General features: G+C 38.2%; 1 protein-coding gene across 2 annotated transcripts in view; it reads right to left on the reverse strand.

Moving 5' to 3' along the window:
* The window catches only part of LOC114146105 (guanine nucleotide binding protein (G protein), alpha activating activity polypeptide, olfactory type), an 80,450-nt gene that overhangs the window by 22,435 nt on the left and 34,365 nt on the right, over positions 1-23,650 (reverse strand). For both annotated transcript variants that reach the window (XM_028019882.1, XM_028019883.1), the window contains exon 5: positions 13,980-14,077. In XM_028019882.1, coding sequence (XP_027875683.1) covers positions 13,980-14,077 — 98 coding nt within the window. The remainder of the gene's footprint in view (positions 1-13,979; positions 14,078-23,650) is intronic.

Below are 23,650 nucleotides of genomic sequence, written 5' to 3' on the forward strand. Positions count from 1 at the left end.
TGGAGCTAGCCGCCGAATGTTTACTCAACTTATCCTTGAAGCTAACTCGGTCGGCCCAGCCAGATGAAACAATCCTGCAGCACAAACTGTCAACAAACCCCACTGACAAGAATATAAGGTTTCTAAAAATAGCCCCGTGTCCCCCTCTGACCACATTCCTCAGGAGGTGAAAGTTGAAGCTTGTTTGACTAGTAGCCGAGGCGGGGGGGAGACGTTTCTGCCTGGGTGTGGCTGGACAACGCCACCCTGGTGCCTCACTGCAAGGCTGGGAAGCCTTCAGCACCCCACTGAGCATGCCCAGAGGGGTCAGATGCAATAAGGAGCCAATGTCACGATTAGACAGCAAAACCTCTGCTTGCACGTCCAAACGCTGCCTTTGGTGGAGCTTGCGTGTGTGCAGGGTAGGGGGAGACAGAGCGCCTTTCGCAGAGTGACTGCTTTCACGTCCGGGCGCCAAAACGTGAGAAAGAAAGCAGCGGCAGCGGCGGTGGCAGGACGACGAAACCAGCGCACAGAGGCGCTCTGTGTCTCACCTTCTGCCGCTGACCTTCCCTTTTGTTTACAGCGCATTGCCGGGATACTCCCTTTGATTCGGCTGCGCACACGTGACCTCAGCCAGTTTCTGCTCTGCAGTGCTGCTGCTAAAAATAGCCTCAGCTTGCCCTGGCTCCACCGCTAGTTTACATAAGCTCTAAGGGGGGGAGAGAAGAGAGCGACAGAGAGGGGGGTTAGGGAGGAGGAGGAGGAGTAGGAGGAGGAGGGGAGTCTTGGTGAAGAGAGAGAGCAGTAGAGGAAGGAGGGGAGGAGACATGAGGAGGGGTGCATGGTCGACCATTCCACAGTCTCTGAGCAGGGGAGCTGCAGCGTCACCGCTGTCCTCCGCAGACTGCCTGTACACTCCTGGACAACAGGAGGCTGAGGTATATATACATGTCTGATGCGTGTGTGCGTGTGTCGGGGTGTGTGTGCGTGTTGTCAGCGCACAGTAAAACACTCAGAGATATCCGCCATTCACCAGCCCTGCTCTTTGTCTGGTCCTTAAAATGGACGCACATTTTAACCCAAAAATAAAGACGTGTATTTTTAGCTCCACTCCTTTAAGTGGAACAGAAACTCTCTCTCTTTTTTTTTTTACCTCCAACCAACCCGACTCGTAGCAAACAAAAGCAGGCAAATTCATGCCGTTTGCATACGTTCACCAAAACGGCTCTCTTAGAGAAGACAGAAAAAAAGGTTGATTGAGATCGCTTTAAGACAGACGAGTGCTGATGCTTTTGTCTTTTTAGGACACAAAATGGTGCGAGTTACGAGAATATAAACTATGTTTTGTGAAATTGCAAATTTAAATATATTTGTAGTCAGTAAGAAATTCTCATTTTCAAGAAAATGATTCCTCCTGCTGCTCAAGTAACATTTAGGGCTGCAGCTAACAATTATTTGCTAGCAATTAATCGGGTAAAACAATAACACGTTCTGCAGATTTCTCATTTAACCACTTAAGCCTCATTTATACAATATTCGAAATGCATTAAAAGATGCAAATAAACAATTAAATTCCTTTTTTAATTAAGAAAATACACATTTTATTATCTGAAAAGGCAATAAAAAGAGCGTAGCATTTCAATAATCGATTCATCCCAATTCATCGCTTCAGCCTTAGTAACGTTTAATACTTACTAGTAACTGGTACAATGTAATGTCCTGGTACATTACATTGATGAGGCGACACGGACAGATTTACCAGAAAACAAAAAATACGAGAACCCCCCTCAAAACAGACAATCAAACAAAAAACTAAAACAGCAACACCTCATCTTTCAAATATATTTCCAAAATGCAAATTTGCCTTTAAAAGTGAGGAAATAGATTAAATTCTATTAGTGAGCGGAAAAGCGGTGCACAGCAACAGGTGGGGGAGGGCCAGCAGTGCATGCTGCAGAAAACCTTTGAAAATCTTAGCAGTTGTGAAACCAAAACCTTTTGGTACATCTTCAACATTTATTTCCAACCAGAGCTGTAATAATTTACAGTGAAAACGATAAATCAAAATTCTTATTTTGATAAGAAATTTATCACAATACATGATAATACAATAAATGCCATGAGATATTTAGTGGACCATTGTGTCCCATGCATTAATAATAAAATGTTTGGACCAACTTGACAAAACACCTGATACTGAACTTAGAAATTCAGTTTTTTAGAGAAAACAAATCACTCACAGTTTTCAACAATTATATCACAACCGCATGTTTTCATAATACAGGAAAATAATGTTCAGTGAATCCTGAGCTTTTCATCTTTCATTAGGTGAGAGACGAGTAGAGATCCCCCCCCCCAAACACACACACATCTAGGGCCAGTTTAGAAACACCAATTAACCCAACAGTCATAATTTTGAGAGAACATGCTAACTTCATGCTAACTCCATGCTAACTCCATTCTAACTCCATGTGTGGATGTTTCATGCCTGCATTAATACCTGATGATTTAAAGCAGTTCTACTGTATGGACGCATGGCTTCGTGAATACAGTAAATACTAACCTACCAGCACAAAGTGGCTTAGCATTATTTTGGTTTATCATAATCTGTAAGAGTAGTCTGGTCCAAGCAGGGATCAGATTGGAAAAAGGGTTTCATATAACGCTTCCAGACAATACTATACAATTAAATTAGATTAGGTGTTAAATTGGAACATTTTTCTAAATATTTGTCTCCATTTTCATTTAAAGAAATTGTATTACCAAAGGAAATAAACAAATACAAGCTGCAAGTTGAACAGGAGCCTGCTTTACCAAGCCAAACTGACCAGTTTATAGTTTCACATCCAGCTCGCGGTTGATTAAGTTATAAAATATAAGATCTATACAATAAACATTCAAATTCTGCAAGAGACGAAACATGGCTACTAGAAAAGTTTCTGCATCTGAATATCCAAGCAGAGGTTCCACATTTTTAATTTTATGAGAAAAATAATGTTTTATAAATCAGGGTTTCTGCAGGTTTCACCAAATCAAGACTTTTCAAGACCATTAGAAATGGGGTATAAGACCTTTATCATGACAGAAATGTACAAAAAAGAATAAATCACAAATAAATAAACTGCATGGGTTGGCAGAAAAGGTGGCTAAGACAAAGATCGTCCAGCCAACTGGTGATAAATTTGCCCTAAATAATAGTGGACGTAAAAAAACTAGCTAGCTAGGGTATATTAGCAGTAGCATTTACAGAACGCAGTGAGAGTATCTGCGTGTGACAGTAAAGTCTGCAAGAAAAAAAGAAAACTAACTAGAATATATGACATTAAATAAGCCAGCCACAACAAAACTTAAGTCCTTTTATTAATGTATTTAAGGCAAACTTGTTTTTCCCAATAAATTCATATGATTTTAAGGCGTTAATTTTAGATACATTAAAAATTTAACACTTTTTAAGGATGCACAGACACCATGTATGTCAAAAGACTTTCCAGTAAACAATTACTAATATTTCTTTATGAGTTGCTTCAGCTTTAGCATGTTGAGGCTGCAGAAGAAAGAAGATTAAAACCATATTCTGCTTGTTGAAATGTTTTCACTAAAGATGCACCGATCAGTCCTTTCCAGGCCGATTATCTCGGCAAATTCTGCAAAATGACTAAATTGGAGAAGCTAAACTCAAACTGTTCAGCATCAGGCAAAATAAAAAGATGCTAAACTACAAAGAGAGCAGAAAGTCAGTCTAAGATTTGAGTCTCTACTTTTATTAGATGAAGTTTAATTTTCATGTAATTTTAATGATTTTTGAGAAACTCATGAGCGCTAAGCTTTATATTGACCTCAAAGCAGCTGCTTCTTTGTGGAGTTTTCTGTTCAGCTTGACAATGACATGGAAACATGGCTATTAAAAGTAAGCAGAGGCTGTCTGAGCCTCTGGTCTTTAAAAACAAAATAAAAACACACTGGCAGCACAACGAATCTTGTGACATGTAGCATGCAACGCGGGGCAGCTTTAGGCTGTTATAGCCACTCTCCTGAGCAGGCGGAGAGATTTTCATGTGCGATATCTACGACAGGCTTCAGATCTCCACCTAACGCACTTAGGAACGGTTCGCAGGTGGAGGAACGGTTCGCAGGTGGAGGAACGGTTCGCAGGTGGAGGAACGCCTCGCAGGTGGAGGAACGCCTCGCAGGTGGAGGAACGCCTCGCAGGTGGAGGAACGCCTCGCAGGTGGAGGAACGCCTCGCAGGTGGAGGAACGCCTCGCGTTGGGAACAAAGCAGATGCTGAGTGATGCTCGGGTTGGAAAGAGTTAACAAACACACACATTTGTCTGTTTGGAGAAGACATGACATGTGCTCTCTTGTGCTCTGTAACATCTTCTCTATGGCTTTCTGGCCTCCAGAGAGAAACAACCAGAGACACCAAGAGGGCCGGTGAAACCAGAGTCCCACGGGGGGGAAACAACGACCTCCAGGACAGCAGCAGCAGCGAGTCCCACTGAGCTTCCACTGCTCACATCAAAAACCGCTCCGCTTTACTCAGAAATCATGTAACACCCACACACACACACACACACAGAGTTGTCTTTGATTATTCTGCAGTCAGCTGACAGGAGGGTCATCTGATTAAAACAAGTGACACCAATGTTTCTGTTAATCTGGATTAAGGCCTTTTATGAATCCTTTTAGGAGGAGCGGATCGGGTTTTCATTATTGGCTACAATTAAGTTGTGAATGTGTCAATAGAGTTTATTATCCCATTAGATAAAATAATATGTATTAAATATTTTTGTTTTTTGTGCTTTTGTCCTATCATTGTTTTATTCCTTGTGTTTTAAATGTTTTATTTTATTTTACCCATTGTAAAGCACCGTGGTCGAACTAGTTGTTTCTGTAAAAGGCTAAACAGATAAAAGCATCATTATTTAATTTTTTTGTTCAATTGGCCATAACACTACTGTTGCTACTATTACTAATAATTATTCTTATTAATTTTTTTACCATTAGGATTACAGTTATTACAATATTATAATTTGTAGAAGTAATTTACATATTTACTTATATTACTAAATATAACACATTTAATAATAATATTGATATTGCTATTATTTGTAATAGCAATTTAAACATTTAGTTTCATTATTTTTAGTAGTAGTAATATAGATATTTATTTCTATTTTTATTATTATTTACTATTATTGTAATCACTATTATTATTTGTAGAAGCACTTTACACATTTAGTTAAATTATTATTATTATTATTTATGTACTTTCTATTTGTGAGATCTGAAACAAAAATAATAACTTTTAGTTGCCACCTACAACTTTGCTCAGCAATACTTTAAGGACAAAAATGTTCAACTCTTTCTTTAAAGGTTTGTTTTAAAATCATCTTGATTCTTATTCTAATTCTTTCATATTCAACTACTTGCTTGTTGCATTTTGTTTTACATACGTATAAAAAAACTGAATATTCTTCTAGTTTCCCAAATCTTAAACAAAATTGTGGATTTTTGCTATCTTATGACCAAAATTAACCTGGAAACATTTTGCCTTCTAAGTAAAAAAATGTTAAGATAAATCAAATTAAATAAATAAATTCAAAGACAAGTGAAGCCATCAGGATCACTTGAAAAATGTTTTTTGTTGGTGACAAACCAGCGGCGGTGACATCCAGTGCGTGTGTAAATATGGCTCTCATGTTCTCCTCCATGAACAGAAGCAGCAGTTTGCGAAGCGTAGCCTCTCTGTTTCTGCGGAGCGCTCCAAGGGCCGGGAACGGCCGACAATGGCCGCCATTCTTAGCACTTTACTGTTCAAGACGACTGTGTCAGCGGCCCCCAGGCTGGTGACGGGGTCCCATGACCAGCACAAAACCCCGGCCGAGGCCAAGAACTACAGCCAGCTCCAGGTACGTTTGTGCATCTGTCGGCGGTCCGTCTCAAACCTGGGCCAAGTTCACAGCGACCCGCTAAACCACTGGGCCTGGAGTCAGAGGACCGGAGGCGACACGCCGGCCGATGGTTCATTATAAACTCACACCAGATGTGTCCTTTGAACTGGCAACATTGCTACATGACAGGATGATAAATACTTTTAAGGAGTTCTAATGTTGTGGAGGTTACAGTGGAAGATCCTGATTATTGGCTTACAGATTTGTGAAATAACTGATCGACCTTTGAGGCCTAATCGCAATTTTGGTCATAATGACAAAGAGAAATCGTCCATAGACCAGAGCTGACACATGATCAGAGTTAGGTAGTAATTAGTTACATTTACTCTGTTACTTTTCTGAAAAAAAATAAATAAATTAGGAGTATTTTTACTACGCTGTTCTTTTTACTGTCACTTGAGTAATTTTATTAGTATGAAGTATTTCTGCTCTTACTTGAGTAAAATGTCTGGATTTTCTATCCACTGAATGAAAGACAAACATGTTTTAACCAAAAATTCACCAGACACACACCTGCAGAAACTTGTTAAAGTTTCATAAGTTTTTTATTAAAAGAAACTGATTCGGACAAATTTTATTTTGCCTGATTTTGTTATTTTTTGTTATTTATAAGAATGATTGTCATTTACGTCCTTAACATACCAACATTTCCACTTAACTTTATATTTTGGTTCGTCTGAGTGTGAAATTTTTAAATATTAGATGATTGATAATTTGATCAGTTACTCAGTACTTGAGTAGACTTTTTACCAGTTATTTTTTTACTCTTAGTGATTTCTTGGACGGCTACTTTTTACTTTTATTTAAGTAAAAATATGTTGAAGTACTCTTTCTTGAGTACAACTTTTGGGTACCCTGCCCACTTCTGTACATAATTAACAATTTATCCACTTACTACTAAGTGTTGATTAATGGTTTATTAGGTTAAAATGAGTTCCAATTGATTAATCAAATCAGTTAATCCTTCTGGCGGTGTTGTAGTTTGGCCATCATCCAGAAGAAGGCAACGCTGGTCATCCATAAGTGAAGCCAGTTGAGACAGAAATAAAGATGGTGGGAAAATCCCAAACCAAGAAAGAGAAACTGTCAAAATGAAATCACATGAGGGATGCAAAATATATTGTATAAATAAGTTTGTTTGGGGTTTTTTTCATTTCAAAAGTTAAAATATCTGAACTAAAACCTTAAATCCCAGAAGAGTTGAAAAGAAAACTTTATGGATTCAGAGCAGAGACAGAAGGAAGAAGTTCAAACCATCTCTTCCATCGATCATAATGGGCGAGGATTAAGCCTCCTACTCCAACGTCTCTCTACCTGGCTTTCTGACCATACGGCCAGACAGATTTAAAGAGGAGCAGCAAAAGCAAATTAAGTGGAATAGCAGTGCTTGCCAACAACAGATAGAGTCAGCCAAGACATGTTACTGTGGAATATCGTCTCTATGTAGTCAGCATGACATAACCGTCATGAGACCGCCATCCAGCTACAGTCTTCAGTCAGAGGCCTTTTCAGGCTCGTTGTAAGACTGACTGCTACATGAGATCCTTGCTGCCAAGGGCATCAACATCTAATATGACTCTGAAAGTACGTTGCTGACGTGAGTTACGACAACATTTAATTTCCCTTTTGCGTAATGAAGTGTTTTTGCAAAAATAAAAAACGTTAGCCATTACTTTAACTATAATATTTTACATTTTTAACAGCAGTTTGATTCATTGTAGTTTTTTCTCAGGTTAAACATTTTACACAACTTGTGTTAGCCAGTGTTCATGAGGTTTGAGTAGTAAAGTCGCCGGGCGGTGGCACCCGGAGCAGCCCTCTTTCTGTCCTCGCTGCGCCGCCGTAGCGCACCAACACGGCACCTGTTTCACAAACACATGTACATGCAGGAGCTTCCCGGGACCAGGCTCAGGGGAGGTCAGATTCGCGTGTTTGATTTTGCCGTTGACACATCCAAGGCACTGCAATGGAACTGGCCCGCCGCAGCTGAAAATAGCTCATAATCAATCAGCTGGCAGACACATATCTGTGCTCTTAAAACGTATAAATGTGCAACGCAGAGGAGCGGATCAATGGGTGACAGGATTCCGAAAGCGTCGATACAGACATGCTCTTTGGCATAACAAGCTCTCGCCATCGGCCTGTACTTTATTTCCTGTGCCTGTGTCCGATGGGCCGGCCAGCATTAGGCCTACTGGAAAAAATATCTGCAGTGAGTGGAGCAAGGTCTGTGAAGGACAACGGCAGAGGTGGAACGTCTGCTTTTATATAAAATCTAAAACAGGACGCGCATCCAGCTAAGCTTGATTGCTTTTTGCGGTTTCACAACGAAACATATTTGACTGTTGGTATGCAAAGCAATCTGTCCCTCCTCCACAAGCCTTCATGTGGGCCAACTTCCTCTTTAATTTACTCTGCGACTGAAAGCAGCCTTATCACGTTTATGATCTAAGACAGCACAAACAACACAAATAAACGCACAATAAAATAAAACTGTGGATTGTATGTAGCAGCAGTGCTACTGCACTAAAAAAAAAAGTAAAGCAACCAGGCCTGAACATGCTGAACTTTGCTCTCTTCCTTTTAACCCGTTTGGCAGCAGAACCCGTCTGCCAGCGTTTCCAGCGAGTGGACTTAACAACAACAGGTGTCAACGCGCATGTGTGTGAAGCTTTTACACACACAGGCTGCGCCGCTGCCAGGTAGGACAGAGAGTCTGGGCCCTGCGCGGAGAGAGCCGACTCACAGGTTAGAACCAGAAAGAGGAAGCAAGCAAGAGGCCTCGTTACTCTGACAATTTCCAGACTCCAGGTCTCAACGTTTTCTCTTCCAACAGCAGGTTTTTGGTCTCTGCGGTGTTTTTTTAAAACAAGATAAAGAGTGATTAGAAAGACAATCAATAAAACACCATAAATGATACTGAACAAAAGGTTCACTTTACAATCTTGGAGCAGAAACGAGAAAGTTATGAGGATGATTTACTGATCAGCGTCTCATTATCAGTACTGACAAAAGTATTTTAGAAATCTTAAATCCAAAATGTATATACTTTTTTATAAAAGTTCTGACTTAAATTACTGTTCTGACTGTGTTCTGTCAACATCTAATGTTGACAAATGAAGATAATTGATTCATCACGATTAATCGATTTTATGTTTGTAATTTTATTTTACATGTTGCTGTTTATAAATGAACAACATTCATAAAATTACACCTATTTTTATAGAAAACTTTAGACAGTAGCTCTGTTAGTTTCTTGGCAACAAGGTATTAAAACATGTAATTATTTACTATAACCTAATTAATCAGTTTTAATCATAATCTGACGTTTTCATAGGCCTTTCACCTGATTATGGTTTTAAAAGTAACATGGAGAAATTTTTGCTTTGTTATAAATGAAATAATCTGCCAATAGAATTAGTAGTTTTTCATTAATATTAAGGAATTATTTACATAGAACAAGCTTTTATATCTTGCTGAAAAGTTACTTGTAACTTAGTGTCCTCTTATTTCAAGTATATTAAAATATATGCACTAGAAATGCTGTTATAATTTAAGCTGATGTTAAGTAATCAAAAACTCACAACTACTATAATAAACTCAGAGTTTCCCACAGTGCATTATAAGCCTGGCGGGCCACCAGACTTTACTTGTGCTCCCACATGCTTAGCATTGTTTATTTATTTTAGGGTTATTTTTTTTATTATTGCCTTTTTTAAGACTTTATAATTGGTGTTTAAATATTAATATTCCAGTCTTCCAATAACACAAAGCTATCAGGTGGTATTTTCAAATTTCCTGTCAACTGTAACATTTTTTAAGTCAAAACATGGTGGCCGTCTACCTTAGTGCCTCTAGCGCCCCGAGCACTGGGCTTAGCAAGTTTTTTGGGGGAAACCCTGAAACTTTAGCAGTCCTCTTTAAGCCAGTTGACCAGCAGTGCTTAGCAATGTGTTAATCTATGCTTCACACACCTGGAGAAAACTCCACTCACTCCAACACTTTCTCTTGAATCTCACTGAAATGACTTGAAGCCATAGCAAAATGATTTAAAGTTTTAGATTTGAAACACTTTTTTCTTCAGCAGGAAAACTGAACAGGTAGAACTTTTTAAAGGTCTGGTACTGACTTAAACATACGTATGAACATACGCTAAAACAGCTAAGAACTGACCTAAGCTAAAACAGAAATAAGACTGATCTAATTGTAACTAGGACTGCACCGATTGCAGTTTTGGATCATGCCTAGTGGAAATCTATTGCCAACAGAAGAAAATATGGATAGAAATGTAGCAGAAATACAGAAAGAAATACTGTGACTACGTTTAGGTAGGCTTATTAAAACCACACAGCAAGCTGCTCAGTTTATATAATCCACACTTTTGTCTTCATTCCCCTCTGTTAATGTTTGCTCATGTCACAGGACAGCTGTGTTATCAGCGCTTTAGCCTGCACTGATAATACTGATTTTACTTACAATACAGCACACTCTTCAGGATTTCAACACTCAGAAGAGTGCAGTGTTTACAGGGCTGTAAAAAGGAAGTAATAAAAGACCTGAAACGTTTACGACGCCAGGATTTTTACATGATGTCACTTTGATGTCACTTTAAGGATTCGGACTTAAATACGCCCAACCTGCTCTTTTTTTTAAAAAAATACTTTGTTCGGTTGGTTTTATATTTATCCAGTTGCGGCACTGACTCGGAGCGGCGAAGACAAACACAGGCTGGGGATTGTTTCAGCTCCACCTTACAGATTCATGTGACTTTCCAAGCATCACCTGACTTCCACTCTCCTGTTCCACGGCAAGGAAAAGCATTGATGTGAAGTTAAAAACATAAAAATATGTCAGAGAAGACCGAGATGTATGCAACAGGATTGTTAAAACACAGGCTAACAGACATGCCTTTGGCCAAACCCTTGGAGATAAAGAGGAGCCAACTTTAAAGATAAGAGGGGACAACTTCCAACGGGCAGCGCTCCTTCAGACGGCACCTGATAAAGATGTGAAAAGCAGCTAAAAATAAATTCATCATTTTATTGCAGCAGAATAATCTCTAGATAAATCCAACCTTTAATTTCAAGACATTTATTGCATGAGGGGGAAAAAATATGCTGGTATTCGCAGTTCGGTAATATTTGCGTATTTTTCTGTGGAATATACCATTAGATTATTTGTGGATTTAAAAATTTTTTTTATATATATTCAGAAGAAAATGCAGCTTGAATATCTGAGAGCAAAGCTACCTGACACGCTATCGGCACAGCCTCAAATCCAGGAGTTTCCGCTGATTGGCTGCAATCTTTATCTCCTCAGAAGCAGCGATAGAGAAACTGTAGATATTAGCTTCTGCAATAGCGCTAAGAGAGTTTCCACTGTACATATTAATGAATATTAAGGTGTATATCAATTAAATTAGGAAGTTATAAGTTTTTACAAGGAGTCATAAGTATTAATGGGATTCAGATACTCGTGCCAGCTGTGATCTGTATATTTGAAACAGAAACAGGCCCACAATATCATAAATCCTTCACTATACAGGTGATTTTCCACATATTCATCAATTGTTAAGGTTGTCCCAATCCAACATTGTTGGAAATAAGTCCGATATCAGCCAAAAAATGAGTCAAATTAGCATACATCTAAAATTTCCAATGTTAGCACGCCGTTAGAAACACTCCACTCTAGCATTTCTATCCAGCAGCGCTTGAATCCCGCACCGAGATCCGTTGGTTAATAACATATGGGTCAGTTGTTCTCATACCTTTTGTTGTGGACTATTGTTCTCTGTTTGAGTAATATCCCTAACATTTTCCACTAAAATAAGTAATAAAAGTACGTATGATTTATGCTTATATAGCATCGTGTCAATATCGATATCAGCCGATGCAATATTGGCATTGTATCGCAACTAAAGCGGTTGTATCAGGATATCTATTTTTTAAGGAAGCTGAGATCCTTCAATGTGTGCAGCAAGATGCTGGAGACCTTCTATCACAGTGTTGTTGCCGGTGCCATCTTCTTTGCTGCTGTGTGTTGGGGAAGCAGCATCAGAGCCAGCGACTCTAATAGACTGGACAAAATCATCAGGAAAGCTGGCTCTGTACTGGGACTAAGGCTGGAGTCCCTGGAAACTGTGGTGGAGAGGAGGACACTGAAGAAGGTTCTGTCTATTATGGACAATAAACAGCACCCTCTCCACAACATAGTGGACAGACAGCACCTTCTCACATAGGCTGCTCCAGCTCCGCTGTCGTAGGGACAGATACAGGAAATCCTTCCTGCCACATGCCATCTCACTGTACAATAAAAGCTAAATCATTGTTCTGCACAAATCAGTCCAATTTCGCACAACTACGCTGTGGCACACTTGCTGTACATATATTTATATATACATACTGTTTCTGCATTTTTGAATCTTTGCAAGGACTGCTCTAAGCTGCTTTTTATATTGACAGCATGTTATATTTTATTTTTATTTTATCTTGTCTACAATTGCTACTCAGTGATGGTTGTTGTGTGTCTTGTCTCTATGCTGCTGTAACTGCGAAATAATTTCCCTGCTGGGATGAATAAAGTAATTCTATTCTATTCTATATTCTATCTCTATCAATTGTGTCATGGACCCACATGTTGTATTTGTTGCTAAAAAGCTCATTCTTAGCTACAGAACTGTTTTTAAAACTCCACTTATTTACGTTTTTGATTGCGGGACCAAACTTGTCAATGAAGACTATGTGTGACCCAATCAGGGTTCATCAACTCAAATTTAAGACGTTTTAAGACCATGATGAATTTAAGACCTATACCTACACAAAAATGTACAGACTTCGTCCTGTTAACTGGCAATAAATATGCCATGATAAATACAATAAAGCAAGCAAGCTAGCTAGCAAGGTTATATTAACAGCTAGTTAGCGGTAGCCTAACTTATCTTTAGTCACAAGAATGCAATGAAGAGGTCAGAGTGTGATTCAAACTTTTGCACAACAGAAAATATATGAGATTCAATGGTCCTGTCAAGACTAAATGTAAGACCAAGGAATAACATATTAAAGACCAGCTTGCCTTTTTGTTAAAGAAGTTAAGACTTTTTAAGGCTTTAATTTTAAATTCATGAATTTAAGACTTTTTAAGGACGCGCGGATGTCCTGCCAACAGTGAGTTTTTTTGGGTTTTTTTAGAAGTTTTTAGAATAGAAGTCGCATTTACAGTCATAAATAAGCGCAAATATCGCAAATATTTCCAAATTAGCACCACAAACACAAAATCCTGAAGGATCTGAAAATATGTTCAATAATATTATTTAACTTTAAGAATTGATTGATATTTTCACAGTTTGTGAACAGGTTTTATCAATACATTCTGGCACAACTGGGCCTTTAAGAGCATTCATGATCTGGATTTGGCCACCGTAAACCTACTGTTATTTACATGTGAACCAAGAGGGGAAGCAGAAGAAGAGTACTGTAATCGGCGAGTCGCTTTGCATGTCCAAACTTCCTTTTACAGGCAACAGAAGAGGCCCTCTGCAGTGTCCAAGGTACTGGATGAGCCTTCCAAACAATCCAGGGCACCATGGAAAGACTCACCAGTAGCTGCACCTTGCAGCTCTCAGCATTTCCCAACAGCAGTATCTAAAGCACAAATGTCCTGTGTGAAGGAAAGCCCGCTGCTCCAAGAGAAACCCCGACCCGCATTGCTTCTCAGGCTGCTGTTGAATCAATACAATGGCTCCAAAGAAGTCCAACACTTGCCACATTTCAGCGCAGGTCAGACCCGGCTTTGCATATCGCCATGGAGACATGTCAAACACGCTGACGTGAGGAGATATATGTATGATTTTCCAAAGGCTGACTACAATCGCGGCTCGGCTCGCCACACCCAGAGCAAACATATCTCAGCCGTGTTCACGTTATGACCCGACACCAGAACGCCGTGGCTTCCAGCTCCAAAAACACACAACCAAAACCGGACAACCCAAACCCAGCAGGCTGAAACTGAACCTGCTTCCTGGTTCCTGCGTTCGCTGGACTCTTACTATTGTGCGCAGTCGATGAGCTGGTATTCGTTGGATCTCTCGAAGCACGCCTTCACTCCTTCGTCGTCCCACAGCTTCTTTGCATGATCAAAGAACTCCTGCAGAAAAAAGAAAAAGAAAGAGGAAAGTTTTTAAAAGAAATACTCCAGTTTATTATGCCTGTATAACATTTAAAAATCCTGAACTCTAGGTCAGCTAGTGCTCAAAAGACCAAATATGTTACAAAGGAAACTAATAACATATTTTCAGACGACTTTTAGAAACAAAATAAAGTATATAAACAAAATTTATTTACTATGACTTGTTTTACTGCCAGTATAATTGTAGTTCTACAGCAGTTATTTGATTTAAATGTATGTTTAATTTTACTTGTATTTCTTCATGTAATCATTTATAATTTTTTAAACTAAACTAGTTATTTTTAAATTTAGTTCTATTCATTTTTATGTAAAACATAAACAAAGCATTTTTTTACATGAAAAATAACTGTTAATTTAAGTTAATTACATTATTTATTTAATTAAGTTATTTATTTTATTAATATAATTTATTATTTTATACTAGTTGTTTGAATTAAATTTAGATTTTAGTTTGTTATACTGCTGTCTTTAAACTAATTTATCTAATTATATCGGATTCCGTTTTACTTCTATTTTATTTGTTTTCATGTACTTTGTAATTAACTTAATTTATACTAGTTGTCTGAATTAAATGTCAATTTTAGTTTCTAATACTTCTATGGCAGTCATTTGATTTAAATGTATGAATTTACTAGTATTTGTTTATTAAATCATTTATTGTTTTTTTAAGCCTAACTTATTTAATTATATTGGACTCTTGAGGCAGATTTCAGTTTATTTTTTTACTTTTTAATCAAGTTATTTATTTTTTTTTATATTTTATACTAGTAGTTTGAATTAAATGTAGATTTTGGTTTGTTTTTCATTTTTATTGTACACCACTTGCTCGAATAAAGCGTGCATTTTACATTTTCTCTTTTTTACCTTTATTTGTGTACTTTTATATTTTGTATTACATTTTTTTACTCCAGTTTTTCAAATTAAATGTAGATTTTAGATTTGTTCTGCATTTATTTATTTTCTACCTGTTGTTCATATATTGTCTTCTATTTGTGTGTTCATTTATTTTATTTTTTGTGATCTTCAAGGATTTAAGAAGCTATGCTCAATTTTTATTCCTACTTAGTATATTTTCCTAACACCAACACAATTGTTTCCAGCAGAACTTTGGTTAATGGCACATTTTTTGTGAAATTTTTTTTTGTTTTGTTCCATGTTCCCCTTGTCTATTTCACCATTTTGTTATTGTACAGTGTTGTCCCTGTTAAATATGAAAAGTGCTCTAAAAATAAAGACAGTTTGGTGAGTCAAAAACTACAATTAGAATATTTGGTTTCATTTTTTCCCCCCCAATAAAACTGCAAATACAAAATGAATTTGATAATTATGTTAACAGAAGCGCAGCTACATCAGTAAACATGCATGTGTTGCTCACAGCAGGTCCTAGCAGCACAAAATGTTCCTAAGTCAGTTCATGGCGGTAGCTCAAGATTTTCCAGGTACATCTTTCACGGGACGCTTTGCACACACCGGCCGACGTTTTGCACCCTGCAGCCTTTTAAAGCCGATGATACAAACATGTTTTCATAAATAATGCTCAGTCTTGTTCTCGGTGTCATTTTGTCTCGCTCATGCGTCATAATCTGTCATACTTCATCAACAACCAGCCCAAATGGCAAGAATAGGGATCAAGTTTTAGAAAATAAAATACCGTATTTTTCGGACTATAAGCCGCTACTTTTTTCCCACGCTTTGAACCATGCGGCTTGTAGCCCGGTGCGGCTTTTCTGTGGATTTTCCTTCAACCACCGGGGGGCTCTTCAGCAGGACCAATCATTGGAAGTCAAAATTGGAAATCAAAGAAGAAAGTGCCCATTTTCCTTTTACCTAGCACATACTAGCAGCAGGCACCACGAAGAAATGTTTTCAAACTCATATGATGCAGCTTTTAAGTTGAAGGCTATCAATCTGGCAGTACAGGAGGGAAAATGGAGCCGCTGTATGTAAGCTCAGCGTGAACGAAACCATGGTTCGGCGTTGGAGACGGAGAGCAGCGTCCTTAATAAATTCAGCAGATTTATTAGGACGCTGCGCTCTGCTGGGTCCTTATGGAAAACCGAGAGAGGCGGAGATACCACCGGCTTATAGCCCGGTGCGGCTTATATACCGTACGTACGTTTCCAGTTTTTTTCAAAAAATTTGTAGCTGAGGCTTGTACTATGGTGCGCTCTATAGTCTGGAAAATACGGTAATTAAATCAAATTATATGACTGATTTGGCCATTTCTACTCATATTTACCAATAGATTTTTTTTAAAATACCAAACTCACATAGATAAACAGATGTGTGATGGTTTTAGTTTATTTGTGGGTATGAAAATGAAAGACGCTAAGGAAGACAATGACAATGAGTGGCTACAAAAGTGGTGAACAAACTGGTGAAGGGCCTGATTGATCCAGAGTCCCTGCAGGCAGCGGCACTAATGTGCAGCTTTATTGGTCACATCGCAGGGATGCGTTGCCGTCCATCATCTATACCAGAGGATGGCACATGTTCTAGAGCAGGGGTGTTCAAAGTGCGGCCCCAGGGCCATTTGTGGCCCTTGCATGAATTTTGAGTGGCTCCTGACTGTAATTAAAGACAAACGTGACCTTCCAACATCTTTTGCAAAAAAAAATGTAATAATGGCAAATTTATATCTTTTTTAACTGAAAATGTTAAGTACAACACAAAGATTCTTTCTTTAGTTACCCTTTTTTATCTCATGAAAACATCCAGAGAGGTTTTTTTTTTCTCAAAAAGAGACAAGCATGCCATTTGGCTACAAAACAAAAACATGACCAAGACTTCAACAGAAAGGCTGAACAAAGTATGTTCCTTTAAGTCCATCAACAAAAATCAACCACCAAACATCGATGGAGCTGAAAAAGCCGCATCCAGTGGGCAACAACCTTTATCCAAAGTTTAACAGGAGAGTGTTTTTCTGTACAATAGACATCTACAGAAAAATAAGCATTAAAAAAGGTTAAACTATAATAATAAGATGTCAGAGTGCCAAAACTGTCGAGTCAAAATTTAAAAATCTAAAATCAAGCAAATAAACTAGTAAAAATGTTTTGCAGGAAATGGATCTTATTCATTATAGGTCCAAAACCTAAAAGGTATTTTTTTAATAAATAGTTATTTATCATCATTTATACCTTTATCACAGTACATAGTTCCCACAAGTCTGAACCAGAAGAGATCGGTGCCATCTTAGTAGGCAAGTGCAGCACAAAGCATGGCGGACCCATGGCTTCCAGACCAACAATAACAAAATATGTGGACACTCTTGACAAATGTGCAACAGAAAGACACATGAACAAAATGGCTGCTGTCGTGATCGGTCCGTATGAGATGGAGGTAGACGATGTGGACAAGCTGCCGCCGATCTCATACTAAGATAGAGTTAACCAGTGAACAGAAAAAGTGCCTAAATCTGGGATGCATATCATCAGTGTTTCAATTAATTTGTAAAGGACGTACACACTCTTCGCAGGAATAACAAGCTTCTGGTGACCGGCAGAGTGAGTACATGTAGTAACAAACACAACAAACACGTAGGCTACATGTCCGTCTTAGCTACCAGGTTAAAGCTTTGTTAGCTAGGCTAATTTTACTAGTTCGGCAGTAAGTACTACATCATATATCACCGATATTTATCTTAGTATTAGACAGAGGTAGGTAGAGTACATAAAAACTGTAATCGAGTAATATGTTTTATGTACTTACACTGTTTATGAGTAGCTGTGCGTTCACACCAAACACATTTTGAGCGTCAGCCGCATCTGGTTTACATTCAAAGTCTATGTGGATGCGCGTGGAGGGTCGTGGAGGCACGTTTTGAGCGTCTAGCGCAACGAAATCTTAACCGTTTGGAGCGTTTGAAGTGTCCAAGGCTTCCAACGGAGAACAAAGGCTAGAGCTTTGACGCGCCTCCACATAGACTTTGAACGTAAACCAGACGCAAGAAATGCTAGGTGAAGAGCAAAATGTCAAGCGTCTACATCAGGGGTCTCAAACTCCAGTCCTCGAGGGCCGCAGACCTACAGTTTTTAGATGTGCCACAGGTACAAAACACTGGAATGAAATGACTTAATTACCTCCTCCTTGTGTAGATCAGTTCTCCCAGCCTTGCTAATGACCTAATTATTCTATTCAGGTGTGGTGCAGCAGAGGCACATCTAAAAGTTGCAGGACTGCGGCCCTCGAGGACTAGAGTTTGAGACCCCTGGTCTACATTCAAGGTGCACACGCTTCAAACTTGAAGCTTGGGACGCGTTTTTGACGCACGCAACGCTTTTGGTGTGAACGCACCATTAGATAGGAACAAGGCGAGAACTAGTTTTAAGCTTGTGGCTTGTTTGTTGTTGTCATAGCAACTCCATAGCAATTGCCTGCCAAGATGGCTGTCAGTTACAAAGTTCACCGAAGTGTGACATCACATGAGAATTATTACAAAGTATAGTAGTACAAAATAATGGTAATAAAACTCTACGTCCATTTCGTCCACCCCTGGTTCAGATGGAAGAAAGCCTGGAGATTCAAACGTTTCTGATGCTTAATGTCGTTTAAAATATACATATAGTAACCTATTCTTTACATTAAGAAGGCACCTATCATAATGATGCCTTCTCCAGCTCATTCCCTGTTCCTGGACAAAGAGGACCATTATGGGGAAGGGGAGAGGGTGGTCTCATCCCATCCATGACTCTAAGACATTTCCCAGGACTCTCTGTTTGCCCTGTGCAGGGTCCATTGGGCGCTCAGCCTTTACCGGCTCCTGTGAACATGTCTTTCAGACTGGATGGGCTCCTCCTCTACCCTGGCACCGCCACATGACTCTCTGCACTCAGCACTGGCTCTACGCTCCTACAGGGGAGGGGGAGTAGCCGTGAACCAGAGAGAGGAGCGGAGAGGAGCATCTTGATGAATGATCACATGCTCCGGGAGATCTCCTCTCGGCGGATCCGGTGATTAAGTCCAACGTGGAGAAACTCCACTGATCTCGTACAGTGTCGCACAATAAGCTCAAGTAACCCTCGCTCTCAGGGTGTGAAGAGTGTGAAGCTGAGTTTTCTGCACTCAGTCAATCTTCAAACCACTTCTACTAATATTAGCTAAACTTGAGATTAGGATTTTTTTTTTTTCTTACAGGGGCTCAAAGTCCTAGGATGTTTTGGGCTTGATGGAGTGAGGATGAGGAGGGTGGGGGTGTATGATCCTTAGGGCTCTTTTCCTCAGAAGCGTGTGACACTGAGCTTTTCAATAAATGCAGTGTGTGCTGCAGTGCCCTACAGAGGAACTGATAACACAGAAAGAGACCAGGAGGGAATTTGCTGCTTTAACCCAAGTTTTTTTGTTTCTTTAACTGTTTCACATCTTCCCAGTCTGCCTCCATTCCACGGGAACAGACTCTCTGCTCAGACTGAGTTTAATCAAGTACAGTCCGTGATGTAATGTCAACTGAATCATATAGGTCAGGGCTGAGACAGGACAAAATGGCCTACATCTCATTTGACTTATCAAAACAGTCTGAATGGGAACTTCTCTTACAGGGGAAATCGAGCATTCCTTCGCCTTACTTTCTGCATTCAGCAAAAGTCAACGCCTTTTTTCAAAAAATGACATAAGCTCGCCACCGTTAACTGGACTTAAAGAGCGGAGGTGCACAAATACAACCCAGCACTGCAAAAACACAAAATCTTACCAAGTGTGTTTGGTCTAGTTTCTAATGCAAATATCTTTGTACACTTGAAATAAGACAAAACTTCCTTAATATTGATTTAAAAAGTACTAGTCCTATTGGCAGATTATTTCACTTATAATAAGATGGGAAAATGTCTTATTATTATAGGTGAAATTATCTAGCAATTAATATTTAGAAACTACTGACTTAAAATGAGCTTTCATTTCTTGCTTAAAAGTTATTTGTAATTTTGTTTTGTCTTATTTCAAGTTTACTAAGATATTTGTACTAGAATCTAGACCAAAAACACCTGGTAAGATTTTGTGTTTTTGCAGTGAAGTGAAGTACAAGTTAAGGCAAAACTCAAATTACTTAAATGGTTCATAATAAACCAATGAAAAGCCGTTTTGACTCGTACTTTGACGATATATGGCATCCAATTATGAATGCACTGCACTAGTTATAGATATGGATATAGAAAATAATAAGAAAGAATGCTAAAAACAAGCTAACGTGAATAGTAATTTATCAGATTATGCTACAAATGTAAGACAGGTGGGTTTAAAATTAAGCTCATAGTTCTACCCACATCCTTTGAATGCATAAATATACTTTACTAATGTTATTCTTTTGTTTGCTTTTATTTTAAATGTATTTTTTATACTCTTTTATTACACTACGTTCAATAAAGTAAACCAAACCGAACCAAATACAAGCCAGGGATATAACATTTTTGCCCTTATATTAACAGCATAATTAGTGAGTCTATCTATTAGTGAGTTGGTTTAGCTTGGCAAATGTAGTTTCCAGACAGTATTGTCTTTATAGAAAAGATGTGGGACAGTCCTTTAGTTTGCATACCATAACTATCAACATTTTTCTATGAACAGAAATATTTCCAAACATCCAAATTTGTCTTTCTTGCAAGCCAGAAAGAAGCTTAGCAGCATTCTTTTTGAATATACAACTAAATAAAATCCAGCACTTTTCTGTAATCTCAGCAAACAAACTTTAAAATAATGACGAATTTTATTAAAGCCTTGGTATACACACCTACAAATTCAGGAACCTTATTTATTATTGCTTAAATTTACTTCCCCCAGACAGTCACATGCTGCCAGCAACTGGGTCGCAGTTTTCGAAACAACTTGCGAAAGAAATATTGTGGATTTGTAATATCACAAGATTTCATGTAACAAGATTTTGTAGTAGCCCAGTTGAACGGTAGATCTGTGTCAGATCATGATCATCGTATGCAAAAAGACCTGGCTTTCCTGGGCTATCTTACAAGGAGACCCAGGACTGTAAAAGGGTTTTTATCTTTTAATATGAGGTTTTAAATACATGCCAAGTGTTCAACAAGAGGGGAAAACTTCCTGGACACAAAAATAATGATGCTTACCAACAATCCAACAACTCAACTTTTAGGAAGTAAACATACTATGAGGCTAATCGTGGCTCTAGTAGTTACTTACAGTAGATGACCAGTTTTTGAACCATTTTCTGTTATAGAGCCACACCTGTTTTAAACAGAAACATTAGTGCTAGTCAACAAGTGTGAAAGAGGAAAACAACACAGTGCAAATCAGAGGCCAAGGCTCATTTGAATTTGCTCCAGTTCATTTGAAAGACACTGTCGAGTGGCTAATGTCGCTATAGCAGAGGCATTTGTTTCCATTTGCATAGATGACCGTTTGCATCCGTGCTTTCTGTTTTAGGTTATACTAAAGATAGAGGAAACGGAAAAACTTAAGGTTCTCAGCTAGTACCAAACCTTCAACTCCAACACTTCAAAGCTGTGAAATAAACACAGCTTTTTTTCCTGATCTTTCTTCGATTAAACAAGCAAAATGTCAAAAAAGAATTAAGTGACATTTTGGGTTATTTTAAAAGCCAACATCCAAAATAAAAAAAAAACAACTTTTAAGAGTATGAACAGGAGTTAGCGGGTACAAAATGTCCCATGTTAGATATCACAACACATGACTACAGCAGAATATACGTAGGTTACAGAAAATGTTTCTGGTATTAAGCAAGACCAAGATTTTAAAAGTAACAGTTTTAAGACCGTTAAAGCTTAACTTCATGAGCGGCGCGTGGCGTAGCAGTAAAGCAAGCAGTCTTGGGTTTGTCTCCTGACCTCATGACCTTTGCTGCATGGTTTCCCCCTTCTCTTGCCTTTCCTGCCTGAAACACTAAATAAGTGGCCACTAGAAAATATAACAAAACAATGATATCGTTTAGGTTGTTTAAAGTTTAAAGAGAAGTCAAGTTGCATCAGAATACCCAAACATAAAAAAGTCTTTATTTAAAAACAACTAAAATGTTGCATCATATTGGGGATGAAATGATTAATCATATTAACGAAACGATTATTGGAATAACTGTCAACTAATTTAGTAATCGATTAATTAACTGGAGTATATAAACTCAAAAATAGCATATTGATGAAGGACCAACACTCAGAGTAGTAATGAAGCCAAAATTAAACAAAAATATTTACATTTGCATTTAAGATTTTTTAAAAAAGCTTATTCACCTGGTTCACATGAAAAACTCCTATTAAGTACCTTTTGTAATACAATTAATAATCAGTAATCCAAATTATAATCGACAGATCAGCCCAACACTGCATTGATGTTACGTCTTAGAAGTATTGTTACATTTTTGTTGTTGCGGCAGATGCATTCGCTAAACGAACACCGAGTAGCAATGTGCTCCCATCCCCCACCTGTTGCTGCGCACTGCCGGCCCCTCCTACACCTTACACCTGCTTACAATAAAAACAAAGACGGCGGTTTGAGAAACTAAAGGAGAACCACCACTACTTTTATTGAGGTGACACTTTTAAAACTGAGGCTGGTTTATGAATGGAAAATTGAATTGTGATCATTTAAAACAACTATTTATTGAGTTTGGAAAAATAATGCATTTATTGCTTTCAAAGAATACGTTATCTTGAAACTTGAGCATTTCTCCCTACAATAAAGTATAAGAAAGTATTTATTCAAATGTATCATATATTGAAATACAGACAAACAAAAACAATCTGTAAATGTATTCCAAACTAGAAATCAACAAGATCTTAAATAAATCATACATATATATAACATAAATATATACATATATAATATGAAAATGTAAATGAATAATTGTCACATCTAATAACAAAAAGTATGAAGCTATTTTGAGCAACCAATTTTTCCATATATTCCATTTAATTTCCCTTTGGGATTAATAAAGTTTATTTGAATTTGAATATCTTACTGAAAGATCACATATATATGTACTTAGGTTCATATTGAGTAGCAAATTCTGCACATTTTGGTTTTCAGAGTCCAGAGTGTTTCCACACAGATAAACTGGCTCAACCTTTCTGTTCAACTAAATGCTGTGGGTGAGGGTCACCTCGCCCTCTTGCAGTTTTAGTAAATTGTGGCGCATTTTGTGCCAACCAGGGGTAAATTTATATCCGAGAGGGCGACGTTTCGCTGATCCTTATATCCTCTATATGTGGGCTCAACGTGCACCAGCCGGGATTTATCACAAAGTAAGGTTACACTTGCAAATTAGAATATATAAAAATAAAAGTTTTTTACCGATTAGTTTGTTCTTTGGATTGGATGGTACTATAAATACCTTCAGAACCATTTCTAAAACTAGAATTGGCAAGTTACAAAGAGGGATGTGAAATAAGTAACTAAGAAAATAACCCATCTAATGTCAGACAAACTGGAGTTATAAAAATAATACAAATGGAAGCAAACAAATAGCAATGAGTGGGTCCTAAATAATGGTTATGAACTGGCAGCGGGGTGAACAGAACTGCCCATAAAACCAATCACAATGTTTGCTTCCAACAC

This window comes from Xiphophorus couchianus, chromosome 6, assembly GCF_001444195.1.
Source record: "Xiphophorus couchianus chromosome 6, X_couchianus-1.0, whole genome shotgun sequence".
NCBI lineage: Eukaryota > Metazoa > Chordata > Actinopteri > Cyprinodontiformes > Poeciliidae > Xiphophorus > Xiphophorus couchianus.